Here is a 17,933-nt window from a genome sequence, read left to right as displayed (position 1 = left end):
CATATTTCACTTCGCTCTATTCACGATTTTCAGGCTGGATAATCGACGCACGCTACGAGATCGTTGTTGTTTGTAGGTTCCTTTCATGTCAATTTCCAACCCGCACTCTTTTCTTTCCGTATTATATTCATGTTTCGCTTTACAGAACATAAAATAAATATAAGGAATTGAAGTTTTGCTTACTTTACCATCATGAACTTTCGAAGGTTAGATGATTATGTCTGTTCCTCTGAACTTTGAGTCTGTATTATATTGGAATGCTAAGTTTTTTGGGTAAGTACTTGGTTTGTTACTTTCATTTACTGTTTCTTTATGATTTTGACTACTTCATCCATATATTCCTATTCCTGTTTTATATGGGGGATGAAATTTTGGTTTTACAGAGCTGTTGGAATAAAATACACTGGTAGCATTTCAAAACAGTGTTGTTGAGTATATACTTGTTGTCCTAGGGAAACATAAGAGAGGCAGACAAACTAATTTCAAAACACATGAATAAGATGCAGCCATGAAAAATTCTGCAGAGTTAGGATGATTATATTCCCAAATAATAAATGTAGATGGGAAATAACAGGTGATATTCTTTCGAAACTGTAGCATATAGTACACGTTATCATAGCCCATAAGATCACAATCAACAAGTTCACCACCATGAAAACCTAAAATCTTAAATTAAGACATGTAAAGTGTTTAGATCATTATCAGCCAAAATATTCAGAAAACACAATTCCAATCCTGTGCTTATGAACTCTGTACATTTGTATACTTAGAAAGCACTTACATTGTGCTGTTCAGTTTACATGTATCATAAGTGGCCACCTTTACATTAATGTATCAAATTTACTGCTAAACATGTAACTCAACCAAGAAATTCAAGATCTATATATCTTGTGGCATGAATGATTGGCCATGGCCTTCATTTGGCCCAACATACATAAATCTGTGTGTGCATGGTAACTTTCAAGGCCAAACTATATCACGATGGATATTAATAAGCTACTGCATCACTTAACTGAAATTTGGAGGCACACCATCACACTGAAAGTGCTTATGTAATCATCTTCTCAGAGGAACATTTTCTAACAAGCGATGTAGGTCCAGAAGGCTGCTGCCAACATCACAACACACTTGACTGAAATTATTTCCATTGTTCTGTGACCATACATACCTACTGACTCCAGCACAGGTAAACTGAGCTCAATCATTAAATAATATACCAATACATCTGTAATCAAGTCCATACTGAGACAAATAAAGATTCATTAATATTCTTTTAACCTGAAGGAGCCAGAGCTCCAATTTCAGTTTCTCTGCCATTCACAGGTGGGCTTCCCCATATTAATTTTCTGTCTACTCATCAGCAGTTTGGCTCACAAGATTTACACTATGCCTACTAAGAGAAGCTTGACTAGCAACTATGCTGCCCCAAACACTGCTATCAGCCTCATTCAAGCACACAATTTTCTGCACAATATAATGGTGGTTTCCCTAAAGGTAGGTATCTAAACTACATCTCAGTATCAAGCAAAGTGTGACTTAATCTTTAATTTTATTTCAGTATGTAAGATGTAAAAGATTTGCCATCCGATCTTAAGAATTAGCCTGTAAATTTAGCAAACTGTGCGTGCTTATTTACCCTCATAACAGAAAATAATTTAACACTTCAAATTTTTTGTATTAGTCTATTGATTCACGAGCAAAAATACACATCTCTTGAATTACTTTGCAACAACTTGCCAGTTCTTAACCAGGCTACAATATATAAATCTTCCACATCCATCCAGAAACTTTCTGCATGCACAAGTTCTGCCCAGCTCTTTTATAAATTTTTCACATCAATACAAAACCAGTCCCATACTCACAGGCAGCAATAAAATCTCATCTGCACAGTTAAAATAAAACTAATGCACTGGATAACCATCTGTTCAAAGACAAGTAACATACAACCAACTGTGTGAGCATATATAATAAGGCTGAAACAAATAAAGTTCTTCCTATTTAAATACAACAAAAATAAATGTTAAAACAATCAGCATATAACAGAATTAATTTCTCTAATTTATACATGTATATATTTTGGTAGCACTTTCTACATCGAAGTGGATAAATACATGTCTTTTCTAAGCAACATTTATCTCTCTAAGCTGCTTATCTGGACACACTCCTCCAAAAACTTTGAAGTCTAAAATCAGGAACTACAGACAATGCAGTTACAAGTCTGAAACAAGAAAATTAAAAACATTAGTACATATGAATGCCATACACACAATAAAAGGTAAAGGTTAGACTGCCACTGTGCCTAAACACCACGCAAAAGACAAAGATATAAAGTTTCATCCATTAACATCAATACCAGATGGAGGTGTAGTCAACTTCATGCTCTAATATATAAATACAATGTGAGGATTTAAAATGGATTGATCTGGGTCTGGTACAACTGTTGACTTTTGTCTTATTCACATTTCAATACCACATAGTTATTTATGGGAACACCTGGAATATGTCATGCCTTATGCTGAACAATGAATCAACCTTATTTAACTATACACAACCTTTCTTTGGTAGTTGTTGGTTATTCAGTTAGGCATGAAATTCCCAAAACTCCATCACTCTGTTCACAAAAGCCTGCCATTGGATCCTACCCTGAGCCAGTCCAATCCAAACACCATTATATGTCAATATTCTCAGACAGTTGAAAGTGTGCACAGTACCATCTCTGGTAACAGAACCTTATACTTCAGCATGACAAACACAATAATTCAATCCTGAGAAGGGCACATCCACCTTACATTCATCCTCATAACCTACTTACTTTACATTCAACTTGATGTATCCTATCTCTTTTGTTTTCCAAGTTTCCCCATTAAAATCCTGAATCATTACTTATTTCCCTACCAAGTCCTATGACCACTCCATCATAACACTGTCAATTTCACTTTCCATACATCAATATACTTACTATGGGTGAGCTTGCACTGGCGTAACGCTTCATTGAAGCCATCACATAGTGTCAGATCACTCTGGCCCTGAGCACACTGCAGAAACTCTTTAATTTCCCAAGCACAGGGCCCAGTTGGCTCTGCTCGTTGTGCCCCATAGTATTCCTGCTGTTGTGGCACAGGAGCAGCTCCTGCCTGTGGGACTTCATTGGAACCTCCACCTCCACTGAACATTCCAGTCAATGCATGACCTACAGTGTGACCCTAAGGCAGATGTTCACAATTATCATATTCAAAGCTCTAAAAATCCAAAGTTCTAGAGTTCCACACTGCCTTAAATGTCATTTGGCACCCAGTATTTTATTGAGAATTGTTCCGAAGTTTCTCTACGAAAAATTTAAAATATAGGGTTTGGGGTGTCTGATAGTAAGGTAAGAACAATAAAAACTTCAATGTGAATCTGAAAGCACTGTTAATAATGAAACATTTTAAAAACTATTCAAGATTCTGCCTGAAACATAAATGCACATTTCAGCATGGCACATTACTATATACTGTACAGTACTGCAGTACTGTTATTGGCACCACTGTATAACTGGCAAATTGTCTGCTTCTTCAGATATGCTCAATACTGAATTACTTGTGTCACAATGCCTTTTCATTTCCTACAGGAGGGTAGACAAATACTCACTTTGTGCAAGAATTCTGTTACAGTAGTCACTGTGGAATACTGACAATTACTCCACAGGACTATTTCAAATTATTGTATGTGCTACTATGGACAGGTATCCAAAGGAGACTGGAACATTAAATTTAACATACAAATGTCATATTCCTCAGCAAGTCCAAGATAATGTGTTATAAAGAACACAACAAAGTGCTCATGTAAGTACTCAAAGAGTCTACACCTTGATATCCTTCCTTATGACTAATAAATTTATTTCAAGCATAACTAACCACAGCAGATCCGATAGCCACTCCTCCAGCTGTTGCAGCCATCTGTTTCAGCATACCAGGTGGCTGCTGATGTTGTACTACTTGTGGTGGTGGTGGTGGCGCAGCATTCTGAGGGACTGGTCGAGAATGTGTGCTAGATGTACGTGCCGGCACATTTGATGTCCTATATCATTAAAAATCAGAATATTTCAAAACAAACATGTGAGATGAAGTTTGATTACATTTGAGGTCCCAGCCAATTCACTGACTCTTTCTACTACATCTACAAATCAGGAATGTTAACAATTCAAACAGCTATAAGGGCAGGTTTTAAGCATATAAACTCATTCCTGGCTGAGTTTGGCTTATTTGACTAGTTTAGCTTAAATGGGTACTTTACAACCAGTGCTTATTTTTTAATATTTTAATTCGCTCTCATACACCATTGTGGAAAAATGTGAAGCACAAATAACACAATCTGAACTTTTACCCATTGTGTATTTTTATGGGGAGGGGGTTGATATCTAAAGTTCTAAAGTTGGGGTGTGGAGGACCTGCAGAGAAACTAGGTTCTTACACTGGCAAGTATGAATATGAGAGTCTTCTTGAACGTTATGCCATGCAGGGTAGAAGTTTATATACAGGAATACCTCAGAGATATTGCGGGTTCGGTTCCAGACCACCGCAATAAAGCGAGTAACGGATTTTTTGGTTTCCCATTGCATATAAAAGTTATGTTTACACTATACTGCAGTCTATTAACAGATATTATAATAATAATAATGAAAAGGTTTGAAATATTGCGAGAATTACCAAAATGTAACACAGAGACACGGAGTGAGCACATGCTGTTGGGAAAAAAAGGCGCAAATAGGCTTGCTCGACGCAAAGTTGCCGCAAACTTTCAATTTGTAAAAAAACTCAAAATCTGCGAAGCGCAATAAAGCGAAGCACAATAAAACGAGGTATGCCTGTACTTTTCCATGGCTTGCTCCTTCCATCATAAGGGCTATAGGATACATTTCACGAGACTGTCACATCCAATTCTTCCTAACCTATTATTGTTTGCAACAGTAAAAACCTAATTTTACAGGCTGACATGAGTACCAACCGTATCTAAATTGGCTTCTAGCGAGACAATTTCTTCCACAACGTATGCCATTCCCGCAGCTTATATTTTACAAATTGGAAATTCAATCACCTACCAGTTGTTTCTGTTCTCTCTTAAACTATAATACACAAAATTACCCTCTATTACAAAATCAAGTCTCAATACTCTTGTGGAAAATGTTACCCAATACCCTACAATGGTTTCGTACTAACTGGGTTCAAACCCCTTACCTTGACGGTGGGCTACTTCTTCCGCGTCTTGGCATTATGTAGTAGCGGTGTAATAAATCTCAAATGCTACACCTGGAAACCAAAGCAATGTAAATCACAAATCTACAACGTAAAACACTTCTCCTGAGTATGCAAACGCTTCTACCTTCTCTTCTGCTGTCTTCTAGAAATAGGATGTGACGTTCATAGATGGTTACAAAACGTATCATGTGATTTACACAAAATATAAATTCTTCATTAACAAGTTTTATTTTATAAATCTTCTGGAAATAATCAATATAATACAATATACAATTTACGTACAATCTGCAACGTTTTCATTATTAACAACACTTCACCGGAAATGACTACATATGAAGGAAGTGGGGTATTGAAAATGTGTTCAACGACATCTAAATGTCCTTTAAAGGGGAAGTTCCAATCACAAGGAACAATACTATAAAAGATCAAATGACTTAAAATAAAAGTATAATGTAACTGTGCTGATCAATGTTATAAAAATCTAATTCAGTTCAAAGCCAATCTTTATTTTAATTGTAAAATATAGTCATCCCAACATTGAATGAGGAATCAGAATGTTGTTACAAAGGAATGTAAGAAACCCATCAGATTTACATCAAAACGCAGTTTATTGGACCACAGAACAACTAACGTTACTGTGGAAGAACTCGACTAACCCAACTGCAAAGAAGTCTTTATCTTACCATAACCAAACACACAGTTACACATATGGCAAATATTTTAGAGATGATGCAATTTCCTTCAGTTTCTCAATTCTTTAATATTATTGTGCTGTATCAACAGCCAGAAACCCAATTACAGATACAGCACAATACATTGTAAAGTAATAAAACTCATAACAAAGTGACAACATGTCCAGGACAACCTGGATGCTAAGAAAATGTCTTATTAATTTTTATACATGTCCTATCTATTAAGTGCAAGAAGAGAATCTAATTTTACTACTTCCACTGCATGAGTTGCAGCAAAGGATTAAACAGTGAAAGGTAAATCCCCATGCATAACCATGTCAAGAAGGCAAATGCTAGTAGAGTACCTTCATTTATGCCATGACTTCTTCCTTCTACATCCTTCCCAATTTGTTATCATGCTCTCATTCAACACTATACAGTCTGTGCTACTGAAAAAGTGTCATAAAATAAATAAAGCAGGGGAGTGGAATTAAGGTTTCACACATTCTTAACCTTGACACCAGTTTGATGTGAATCCTTCGATTCTCAACCTGAGTAGTTTGACAAGAGCCCCAGAACCTGCTAGACAGGTGGCAAAACAACAAATTCTAAACTTTCTGAAAACTGAACCTAGTCTTCCAGCCTGTGGCCAGCCTCTTTAATTTGTTATTACAGTTCTGAAGGATACATCAAAATAGCTTTAATGTTCAATGGAGCTCTACTTGGCATGTTGTTGCACAAACAAGTGTTAAATACTAGTACATATCTACCCCTCTGACCACTTTCAGTGCAGAATTCATGTTCTATGATGACAACCACCAGCTACTCTCACAAAATACATGCAAAAATGTTTTTTGCAACAGATTAATGAATGCAATTTTTTTCTCTCATATTTATGAACACTTCAGTTTCTGTGAGATTGTAAGCAACATGTGGCTGGTGTTTAAAATTCAAGTCTTTTTTTCATTATGAAGAACAAAGGGATACATCTTGTAGATACATTTCTCAATGCATTAAATTATATATTTATCTCCTACTTAATAATGTGGTTTTCCTTGATCTCTCTAGGTAAAGACCAGTGTAGGCCACTGAATCAGGCTATGAATGCCTCCTTCTAAGTGCTTACCAGACATGACCATCTACCCATTTCATATGAAGAGTGACTAAAAACAGAGAAATTCCTGACAATGAACAGGACAAATAGTGCTCTGGTAAATGTTCATACTTGGGTATTGGAACAAAGCACTCCATGAATCTAAATGTAATACAGTTGGCTATAATCTGTATATAATTTAAGGATATGCAAAAATAATAACCTAAGAACATCAAAGTGTGCATAAGCATTTTATTCTTGGTACCATTCAATATCAAATGGTAAAAAGTGTTAGTAATGAAGACAGAACAGTATACTTAATTACAAATTCACCACACCAAAGTTTAAACATCTCTGTAACTATATGATACATGTAAATGGCATAAAAAGAAAATGCACTGAATAAAATATCTTAACATTCTGTTCACTGATCTGCAGCATACACAACACATAATGACAGTAAAAGTAGTAACAGCTGCTGTTCCATGTACGATGGAACCTAAGAAATATATCAATAATGAATTGGCATTACCTGAGGCCACCACGGCCTCTACGTCCCCTTGCTTCCCTCCCCACATTTCCACCTCTTTTCGTGCCTCTACCATTATTTGTTCCCTTTAACCTCCCACCTGTCATTGCTCCATATTGTGAATAAAGGTTGGGTGGTGGCCCAAATGCTGCAGCACCAACCAGTCCACGTGTGAGACCTGCCCTATAAGCCATTTCCTCTCTTTCCAACATGGCAGCAGCTGTGGCAGCAGGTGAGCCCATCAGTAAGCCATCTCCCATCCCAAAAGAACCCGTAGGACGGCGAATACCTAGTGAGCGTGGGGAGAATGACGAATCGATTGCATCTTCCACATCACGGCGGAAATCAGAGTATCGACTCAAAGTCAGTTCATCTGATGAAAAATCAAAACGTTGTGGACGACGAGGTGCATATGTTTCCATCACTGGAGGAAAATATCCCCTCTCCATGAGAGGGGATGGCCCATATCCATCCATGTATAAATCCCTTGTGCGAGAACGGACTGGTGCTCGAGAGAAATCTCTCACTGTTGGTCCTATCTGAGGTGGACCCATATACCCCATACGTTGTGGCATGAGAGGTGGGGCTCTCATGTTGCCCATAAGCATACCCATTCCTCTGCCTCTTGCTCCACCCCTTACTGCCCGTGGTACAGGCCCAGCTAATGGCATGCCCCCACGCATTCTTGAGCTCATACTGCCATGCCCCCTGATCATCATATTACTCCCTTTCATTCCTCTTCCTGTTCTGCCCCTGGTACTTTTCCGGGAGGCACTACGGGGAACAGGATTCTTTGCTTTTGGCAGTTTACTAGGATCCACCCTTTCCAACAAAATAACCATCTGAGAATGCATGGTATGTGGGGCCACATCTACTGGTATGATTCGCATTGGAACAAAAGGGTGACCAGTCATGGTGCTTTTTCCTTCAGGGCAACACAGATCAAGAAAGTTTCTGATAGGGGCCTTGTGGTTGGAGCACACATACACTAACTTCTGAACATTGTCCATCTTCCGCAGATGTGAAAGAACTTTCTGATCTAAAATAAAAAAAGATAAGTGGTTAAATGTCTATATCAACTAGTGGAAGAAAGTAACAAGCTCACAGACAGTTTGTTTACATATGTTGTACAATCTTTCAATATTTATAGAAATAATTGCATAATAAAAATTACAAAACCATACTCACTTTTATTAATTAATTTATTATGGATCAAAAAGAATGTAAGGAATTTGTAGGATACTGACAATAATAATGATTTCTTCAATTGTTGCATGATTATAAACAATGACAAATTTAAATGGCCTCCATAACAAGGTTTTAATATCAATGCAGGAAGGTTCTGCAACCCAGAAGACAGCCATCTTCATATAAATTCTATTTCTCCAACTCAAGCTAGGAAAAGTGTAAATTCAGTTTTCTGGGATAAGCTGGGTTGAAAATTTTTCATTGTTTTAGCAAACATTAAGGTGACCACATCACAACTGCAGTGTTTGCTGAAAAATTGAATAATTCTCAACATACAATGCCATTAATCCCCAAAAGCCAAAGTTGCACAAAAACTTAAAGAATTCATAAAAAGTTGATAGTTTTATATTTTGGAGCACAATGATTAAAAAACATTTCCATGATTTTATGTGCATCACTTTCTCTTTTCATGCACCATTTTGGTACACACCACCTACTATGGGAACCACTGACTAAGTAGTCATTACAAACGAAAATTACTTACTCAAACCTGTTCTTGGTGGATCCAAGATGGGTACAACAATTTTGCCTGTGATTTTCTCTGACAAATTTGAAAGAACATCTTCCACACGACCAGCAATAAATTCACAGTTTGTTATTTCATTTTTTGCAGCATTGATTTTTGCATCTTCCACATTCTGCTCCAAATATTCCACTCCAAACACCTGACCACATTTCTGGTGAGGAAAAAAATTATGGAACCTCATACAAAATTATGTAATGACAGTGCCCTCTATTTCCCTAAGATTCATTAAAGGAAGTCCTAAAAAAAGGTGCATTTCTGCGCTGCTTATGGAAAAATAAAATTAAACTTGTGTGAGATGTTTGTATATAGTAGTGCTGAAGATAAGCAAATTATGTATGTCACTGCAAGGTCACTACCTAAACCTTATTTGATAATTAACAGTAAAGATACATATTAGTACTTGTTTGGCAAAGAGATATTGAACACAAGAAGTGATATAACACAAGCATTAAGCAAAGACTCCCTGAAAGATAGGAATGAACTGTTTCAAAACAGAACGTAACTGCTAAGTAAACTAACTCTCTAGTAGTAGAAACTGGAGATTCAACCCACTAACACAAAACCTGCCACTGGTCATGTTTATGTTTATTACATGCAATCCCCAGCAAATGGCTGCTGATAAAGGTTTCCTCTCTGAATATGTGTTTTCCTATCTTGTTTTCCCTATCCAAGCTACGTTTCCATTCCTTCAAACTGTCTATATATTGCGCAAATTACAAATTGTTTGTATACTTCTCTCAGAGTTAAGACATGACACTTCATGATACAAAGCAAGTGGTTAAGATTTGTCAAAATATCAAGCACATCAATGTTACTTAAAAATTCTAAAGATACAAATTCACAGTTATTATGCACAGTATGCCTGCCTTATATATCTGTTTGCTTCATTACTCACCTTGGCTATACAAAGACCAATTCCACCAGTGCCACAACAAAGGTCAAGTACTGTTGTATCTTCAGTTGGCTCTACCAGATCAATAATGGCAGAATACAACACTTCAGCCCCTTTGGTATTAACTTGGAAATAAGATGAAGGTGAGAGCTGGAATGTCAAGTCCAATATATCTTCTTCTAAGTGGGTTTTCCCATATAAATGTTCCATTTGAGGCAAAGGAACACCCACAAGCCTATGGAAGTTACAAACCAATAAATTAGTATATGCATAAAAATACATGTAAGATCTGAAAACAGAAATAATACATGAATGAACAGTTAAAACAGAAGGAATGTTATTCCACCGAAATGATAAAAAAATTAAAACATTTACTAACTAACCAAATCAAAATGTGCCAACATTATACTGTAATGTGACTCTTTATATACTACATTAATTAATTTTTTAAATAATTTTGTTTGAAATGTTAATCATAATGATAAGTTGATTGTCAATTTAATACAGCAAGTGTAGTTTTAGTGGTTGAGTAAACATGGACTCTTCAGGACATGGCTGAGTTATGTCATGACCATTAATATATTGAGCCCTTGCCATTTTTGAAATATAATAAAAAAATACTGAAAGGTTAATATAATTATTCATTCATTGAATTTTATATATAGCCAGGTTAATGACAAGAATAGGATATAAGAGTATCAAACTTGTTTGCTTTGAGCTATTGAGTAAAAATACTGAAAACAAGTAAACAACCATACCATCTATGCTTATATCTTCTAAGTGGTCACTTCCCTTCAACCTTTCCAAACAAAATTTTGTATGCATTTTTATCTTACCATTCATGCTCTGTCCATCTCACCCCCTTGATTTGATCATCCTAATAATTACTTGGTGAATAGTACAAATTAACAATCACTTTCTCAACTACCCTCTTCAAATGTAAATTTTGTTGGAAACAAATATTAAATATAAGAGAATATTCTTCAGTATGAATGCAACTATTCTTGAACAGACAAAAATAAACAAATAAATGTTGGTCTTCTGGGTTGTAATGTCATGTGTATCTGTAGGTATGTATTTAAATATAAGTCCACGCAGTATTACACAGTACTGAATTATAGGATAATTAATTAACTAACAATAAACTGGAAAGGATGTAGAACGAAGCAGCCACGGCCTAATTAATATACTACCTTGGCACTTGCCTGGAGGAAATCAGGGAAATTATTGTCATACTATAACAATATGTTACACATGGATAACAAAGAATTCCTTTGAAATCTGAATAAACAGCTGCTGGTAACATAAAAACAAGATGGAGAGGCCAAGCAGGGATGATACACAAAAGAGACTACACAAAGAGTAGGCCCATACCCAAAAAAGCACTGAAGGTAGAAAAAAATGCAGAAGGTTTCATCAGTAGACAATTTACACTGGTTGAAACATCACTGAATGACTACATCAATTAGACATTCTACTATTAATGACTATGTAACATCTATACCTACTTTTCTGTGAACTGCTGGAAGTACAGGGATGAAATATTGCAAACCTTTCCAGCTCCTTTGACAAAGTAATCCTTCAGATCATTTTTCAGTCTCATCAGTTCATCTTCAGTGAGAAATTGAGGGTGAGCCACCACCACTACCATCAACTCATTACTTGATGTCATACGCACCACCAGGTGTCTCCAGTACCCTTCACCCTTCTCTGCTATGAAGGGTGGCTTGTCTGATTTACGTACATAATCTTGAAACAACTGTACAGGTCATCACATAATCAGATTAACACAATGAATTTAAAATGACCTAGATTTTGTTTTCCTTAAAGGATACTGGTTTAATACCTAATTTGTTTTTATTCAAGACATTACATTTCAAAAATCAGTAACAGAAAATTTAGACAAAAAAGATAGATACTCAACAAGAAAATAAATATGCACATTTCTCTATAAATCACAATTATACTGGTCCAATGAGGTACTGAAAAAGTATCATTAAATAAACTATAAATAAATAATAAATATACTGGTCCAAGTACAGGTTGCACTCCCCACTCTCCCAACTTAGCATTTATAGTGTAGCCATGAAAAAATTTTCAACAGACTAGCCAAAAAGATTTTAGTAGAAAATGTTTGTTATAGAAGTGGGAAAATTAGTTTAACTTTCAACCACCTAAACATAATTTTATCATGGTGGTCCTTCTATTTTTATTATTTGATATTCATTTACTCGGTTACACAACTCACATAATAAATATTTTTCTATGTGGGATCATTTTCAAAGTAGCCTGCACAATAAATATAATGCAAAAGTTGAAATTAAATTTGTTTATATACTTGCAATATGTTTTACAAAAGTGTTGTCAATTAATATTTTATTAGAATAAACTATGGGAAATTATGAATATATAAAACTCAAATGCCTACTACTCTGTTCAATCCAATGACGACAGTCGCAGTCCACTTCCCCCGCCCCCAAAAGACCTACATGGCGTGTAGTGGGAGAGCTTTAATAATAACATTCTATAACAATTACAAACGTAAGCAACAACAAAATTCTGATTGAATTAGAATTTAATCAACCATCTGTACACAAGTCCAACATGCTGATCCATGAGCTAGTTTTTATTTTATTGTCCAGACATAAATTTACATTACCTGAATATGACATCAATGGAATACAGACACTAAAAGTTTTACCTGCAATTCAAAGGATGCCTACAGAAGAAAGTTCAGGGTTAACAATCTGAAGAAGTGATTACAGCACATAAAAATGTTTTATCAGTAACCTGTGGTAAAATTTAATTGTTAATAAGCATGCCTTGGACATAGAGACATGGATTTGTCTGCCACATGGACCGCAAGAGCTTCCAGAATTTTGAACGTCCAGACATATCTACACAAACTGACCATACACATGAAGACATATTAATGGGAGACCTTTATAGGACAATTCTGAGGTTCAAATAGTACAGTAAAAGTGCATGTTAGTGGGTGCTGGAAAGATTTATCTGTGAAGTCTGATATGCTGAGTTTTCTGTGGCAAATCAGAAATATGGATAAATCTGTATGTTCTGGTATTTTAACACAAGATCTGTTGCATATAATGTCTATGCAATATTAAAGCAGGCTTTATGAGTTGTATCTGTAACTGCTTAGTTACCTTTACATCTTCAAACGATTCAGCTTCTGGGAGTGCCTGCACTTGGCCAATATCACAAATTGATATGTATATAACTTTATTTTCTGTTGCTACCATTAAATTTGAAATACTCTATACTTTACAACAAATCAATTTAAACAATAAAGATGATAAAATGTATATACATTACCAAACAGCACCTGAATACTAAATGATGGGGTTTTAGCTACAATAGGGCCTATTAATTCAGAATACAGAGAAGCAGACCAGTTTCAAAATTTAAATGTTTTGTCTGGGCTGGTTGCATGCTTTTAAGCCAATCCCAAACAATTAGCCAATGTTAAGCTGTGAGCATTCCATTGCACGGATTTGGACAGCAATACTGGACTTAGAGCTTCTGTCCCAATTTAGTGATAAACAGCAATACCAACATTGCAAGGGGAGAACAAATAAAAACAGTCCTTCCCGTTTAAGTTACAAAGTGAGACCGTCACCGTGCAACGTCTCTAAATAACGGAATCACGGCTGTGGTTCTTGATAATTGCCTACCTTCACAGCCTCTCTCATTTGATCAGGCAAATGTTTTAGAGAATCTGCCGGTCCAACCCCAATAGAGCCATCCTTGTAGTTCTCCAGACGGCAACCCACTGTGCGCTCTTGCGTGTCAGGGTTTAGTCCTAGACCGTGACAGTGTAAGCAACCACGTAGTATAAAACTACAGTTATCAGCTACTGAGCAAGCGGCTCAGCCGACAACTTGGCTAGACCGGACTTGGGTAAATCAGGAGAATCAGTAAATACAGAACAACATTGAAATCATGAAGGATACAACATTACCATTCTGTGCTTACATATATGTTACAAAGCACAAATAGATAATGACTGAAAAATAGCCTTTCAATTCATAATTTAAAGGCCACATGAATGAGACCTCTGTCGTATGAACAAGTTTCAAAATATTAGATTGTGCTCAAAGTTCAATTAACATTTCTCACCCATAACTGGGTACTTTTGGAAAAGGCTAATTGTATTAAAAATTAGCATGCTTCTTCAAACAGAACTATTCTGTCGTTTTATCAAATGTGGCTCTGTTCACTTTCCAGTGTACAGATACTTCATCTGTACTATGAAAGGAGCTAAACTCTTCAACACATGCGTAATATACAAATGTTCAGTTACTTTCCCAAGAACATTAGGTTCAGATGAAGGAATGCCCACTGAGAACCTTTACCTAATTCTAAGGGCTGTTGGAAATATATTCTAAATAAATTGTGTAAATCCATCAAAAGTCTCCATCTACATTACATATGAAGCTTGCTCACCGATTCTGAATTCGCATTTATTACGATATGCATCAATAACAGGCGATGGTCTAATGTCATCCAACTGGAATGCCAAACCATCATATTTCTCACGTTGTTGTTCAGCCCACCCAGCTAGATCTGGATTGCGACGTACCACCAAATCTCCCAAGCGAGACACCATTGCCTTTAGCTCCTCAGTCTTCTTCTTCAACTGAAAATGAAATGTGCTTATATATAAACATCATCAGCAGCAGCAGCAACTGGCATCTTAGATGACTGTGGGACATTTGTTTATGGTTGGAAAAAGTCACTGCATAAAAAAGTAAATATTCTAGACACTACAGCTGTACAGTAATACTGTAACTGATTCAATGCATTTACTTAACAACTTTTACTTAGTATGATGTGAAGCTTTCATGATGGATGTCATTAATAAAATCTTCTCGGGCCAGCAGCAATGTCACTTGGTCAAACTCTGCTGACGTTTCGAGGGCCATCTCTGTCCTCATGTTCAAGGCTAGTCATCTATGACTAGCCTTGAAAATGGCCCTTGAAATGTCGGTAGAGTTTGACCAAGTGATGCGGCAGCTGGCCCAAGAAGATTTTATTAACTTTTACTTAATTTTATGTAAGTATTTTGTGAACAGAAAATCAAGTTTTATGGCAGTGGGATTTCTATTTATTAATTAGTAAATATATCAGTTAATAGAACATAAGTACACACTGTTACAAAAGATAAAGACCACTTTATAGGAACTTAATAATAAACGTGCCATTTAAAATCTGAACGAGAGTCAGTTGAGTTGTTATCAAATCATACAGAATATGAGCTAATGTACAAAGTTGCTCATGCATTAAGAAATTCTCAGGGTAAAAAATAAATAATTATAATAAATTATAGCATAAAGTAAACAGATTAAATACAGAAAATCAATAAATTGTTTGAAGCCAAGTTTTATGAACTGCATTTTAAAAATTAATGGCATGGAAGTTGTATATCTTAATTGCAACACTTCTGCTTACTAAACCTCACATAGTTCCTACCTGTTCTTCATATGGAATGTTATGGTAAGGAATGGTAACCATCAACACTCGCTCATCCACTGACAAATCCAATTTGGCCTTTTTTGCATCACTATCATCTCCAGTACCCTCCTCCGGCTTGCGTTTTTGAGCATCAGTTGTCAATATCTGGTTAAGAGAAAAGAATGATATTGATAACATAATCTTTCAACTTTTACATGCTGTTCTGTATGGGTGTGAAACTTGGTCTCTCACATTACGGGGATAACATATATTGAGGGTGTTTGCACACAGGTGCTGAGGAGAATATATGGAACTAAGACAGATCAAGTGACAGGGGACTAAACAATTATGCAATGAGGAGCTGAATAGTGTGTAATCTTCTCAAAAAATTATTATCATAATCAAACCAAGGTGGGTGCAACATGCAGTACACATGGGTGACATGAGAAATACATACACAGCTTCACAGAAATTCCAACTGGTTTTCTCCTATTCACAGCATGTTCAGTTTTCCCAGTAGTTTAGGACTGGGTAAGTTTTGAAATTATACTCTTCAACTGTATTTATATGAGGGTGGACCGAGATATAATTGAGGAGATAGAGAAAAGACAACTGATTTGGTACGGACACGTGCAAAGGATGGAGGAGGAAAGGTTACCAAAAAGACTATGGAATGGTAACCAAAAGAGAGAAGGAAGACGGGAAGACTGAGACCAGGATGGAATGACAGAATTACAAGAACCATGATAGAGTGGAAACTACCTCCGAAAGGATGGGAAAATAGAGAAGAATGGAAGAAATTATTAGGCACCGGAAGACCGAAGTAATGGTCAAGAAACGGAAGAAGAAGAAGAAGAACTGTATTTATAAAAACAAATTTGAGGCTATCAACCCAACCAAAATGTTAAACTTACATTGCAAGTTAATGTTTTCTTCCTCCATGTATATTTGTGAAGGGCCTTCATTGCTTTCTGCTGCTCTTCTGCAGTTCCAAATGTTAAATGGAGCCATGGATTACCTCTTTTAGGTGACCGGATGTAGCTGAGTGCCAAACCAAGCTCTTCCTTCACCAGTCTTTTAAATTCCTGTAATGAGAATGTTACTCATGGAGTGATTGATTCCAAACATTTGTAATGCTATATCAACCACATAAGTTACGAAACACAAAATGAGAGATGATTAGGATAGAAAAGTTATTCATCAAACTCTCCTGAGACTCAACTATTTCTTGAAAGCAAGTTATGAAAGATGTCACAGAAGGAATGAAGGGCGAATAAGAGGAAGAAACTGAAGATGAACTGTGGGAAGACACAGATAAAGATCCTTGGTTGCCAGATGACTAACTGTGGTGATACCTAGGTAATATGTGGTTTTTCAAGGACTAAGGACTTCAAATTCTTGGTCAAAGTGCTACAGATAATTTATCACGTGTGAAATTAATAAAATATTACTTGTTCTAATTTTACTCACCCCCAGTGGATAGAATCTCGGCAAACCACTAACTTTTACTTTAAAAATCCCAGATTTTGATTGTCCCTTCTCTTCACCATTAACTTTTTCGTCGCCATTCATGGTTGCATCTTCGGGCTCTTGTTGCAACTCCTCCCGATCTCCGTCACCGTCTACCTCCATTTCGTCCTGCTGAGGTGGTGTTTCATTAGTCACCTTGGAACTCATATCTTATATTTTATCCACACGTAAATCTGAAAAAGAAGAGTATTTGCTTCCTATTATATATGAAATTAATCAATAATACCAATGGCCTCGGCCATACATTAACTAGGTTAGGTTTTGACAGCAATGCCAGTCTCTTTGTCATTCAGAAGCCGGCAGGCTTTACACCTAAATGTACACATCTAAATACTAGTATAAGTAGCAGAAGTTATACATAAACATTACATTAACATATCCATATGTCTGTATGAGTATTGTTTAAATGCATAAAAAAATTTCTTTTACATTTGAATTAACACTTTCCGCCTCTAACACCTCAACTATGGACTTTACAAACACTACCGCCCCCACCCTCTGCAATTGGAGCGCTGATGTCTGAAACGGATCTGAAATGAGCCACAGATATCGATCTGAATAAAAATTGAATTTCTATAGAAATTACTCTTAAGATTACTCATGGAAATACAGTGTAATTTATTATATTAAAAGACACAAAAGTTTATAAATATTAATTTAATGGCTGAATACAATTTCTTCTTCTTCTTCTTGCCAGTATATTGGTTTTTAAGCAAACATCGTGCGCATGCGCAC

The 17,933-nt window shown here is 36.1% G+C and overlaps 2 protein-coding genes and 1 long non-coding RNA gene across 7 annotated transcripts in view; 1 reads left to right on the top strand and 2 right to left on the bottom strand.

The window, feature by feature from the left end:
- Positions 1 to 1,530: 1,530 nt before the first annotated feature.
- On the bottom strand, positions 1,531 to 5,496 carry Chchd2 (Coiled-coil-helix-coiled-coil-helix domain containing 2). 2 transcript variants are annotated; one of them, XM_087349242.1, is made up of 5 exons: positions 5,362 to 5,496; positions 5,217 to 5,288; positions 3,897 to 4,059; positions 2,960 to 3,203; positions 1,531 to 2,218 (listed from the first exon to the last, which is right to left on the bottom strand). In XM_087349242.1, exons 2-5 carry the CDS (start codon positions 5,249 to 5,251, stop codon positions 2,211 to 2,213), a joined length of 450 nt encoding a protein of 149 aa, XP_087205368.1. In that variant the 5' UTR covers positions 5,252 to 5,288; positions 5,362 to 5,496; the 3' UTR covers positions 1,531 to 2,210. The 2 variants fall into 2 exon arrangements, with proteins under 2 accessions (XP_087205368.1, XP_021941530.2); XM_022085838.2 differs by having other exon boundaries at positions 5,217 to 5,395.
- Positions 5,497 to 5,512: 16 nt separating this feature from the next.
- Positions 5,513 to 7,432, top strand: LOC110840652 (uncharacterized). Its single transcript, XR_002546946.2, has 2 exons — positions 5,513 to 6,223; positions 6,977 to 7,432. It is a non-coding gene; the product is annotated as an uncharacterized LOC110840652 (long non-coding RNA).
- The window catches only part of LOC110840644 (tRNA (uracil-5-)-methyltransferase homolog B), a 120,768-nt gene continuing 110,071 nt past the window's right edge, over positions 7,237 to 17,933 (bottom strand). For 2 of the 4 annotated variants that reach the window (XM_087349211.1, XM_022085813.2), the window contains exons 3-11: positions 17,139 to 17,371; positions 16,583 to 16,753; positions 15,687 to 15,833; positions 14,661 to 14,853; positions 13,889 to 14,016; positions 11,705 to 11,955; positions 10,200 to 10,431; positions 9,263 to 9,455; positions 7,237 to 8,569 (exon numbers count right to left, since the gene is read on the bottom strand). In XM_087349211.1, the coding sequence (XP_087205337.1) occupies positions 7,530 to 8,569; positions 9,263 to 9,455; positions 10,200 to 10,431; positions 11,705 to 11,955; positions 13,889 to 14,016; positions 14,661 to 14,853; positions 15,687 to 15,833; positions 16,583 to 16,753; positions 17,139 to 17,345 (2,562 nt within the window). In that variant the 5' untranslated portion in view covers positions 17,346 to 17,371 and the 3' untranslated portion in view covers positions 7,237 to 7,529. Of the gene's footprint in view, positions 8,570 to 9,262; positions 9,456 to 10,199; positions 10,432 to 11,704; positions 11,956 to 13,888; positions 14,017 to 14,660; positions 14,854 to 15,686; positions 15,834 to 16,582; positions 16,754 to 17,138; positions 17,372 to 17,567; positions 17,754 to 17,933 lie in introns of those variants that run through there. The other 2 variants (XM_022085812.2, XM_022085814.2) reach the window with 2 other exon arrangements.

The sequence above is a fragment of the Zootermopsis nevadensis genome, unplaced genomic scaffold (assembly GCF_977971745.1).
Source record: "Zootermopsis nevadensis isolate Lab colony 2312 unplaced genomic scaffold, Znev_1.0 Znev_ptg000015l, whole genome shotgun sequence".
Lineage (NCBI taxonomy): Eukaryota > Metazoa > Arthropoda > Insecta > Blattodea > Termopsidae > Zootermopsis > Zootermopsis nevadensis.
This window is presented reverse-complemented; position numbering and strand designations above follow the sequence as displayed.

Bases quoted from the DNA above. Each gene is read 5' to 3' on its own strand.
- Chchd2 (XM_087349242.1), bottom strand. From the start codon at position 5,251: ATGCCAAGACGCGGAAGAAGTAGCCCACCGTCAAG. The intron at 4,060-5,216 runs GTAAGGGGTTTG...TTAATGATATAG, and splicing joins AGAAGTAGCCCACCGTCAAG to GACATCAAATGTGCCGGCAC. The intron at 3,204-3,896 runs GTTAGTTATGCT...CATCTGCCTTAG, and splicing joins TGGCTATCGGATCTGCTGTG to GGTCACACTGTAGGTCATGC.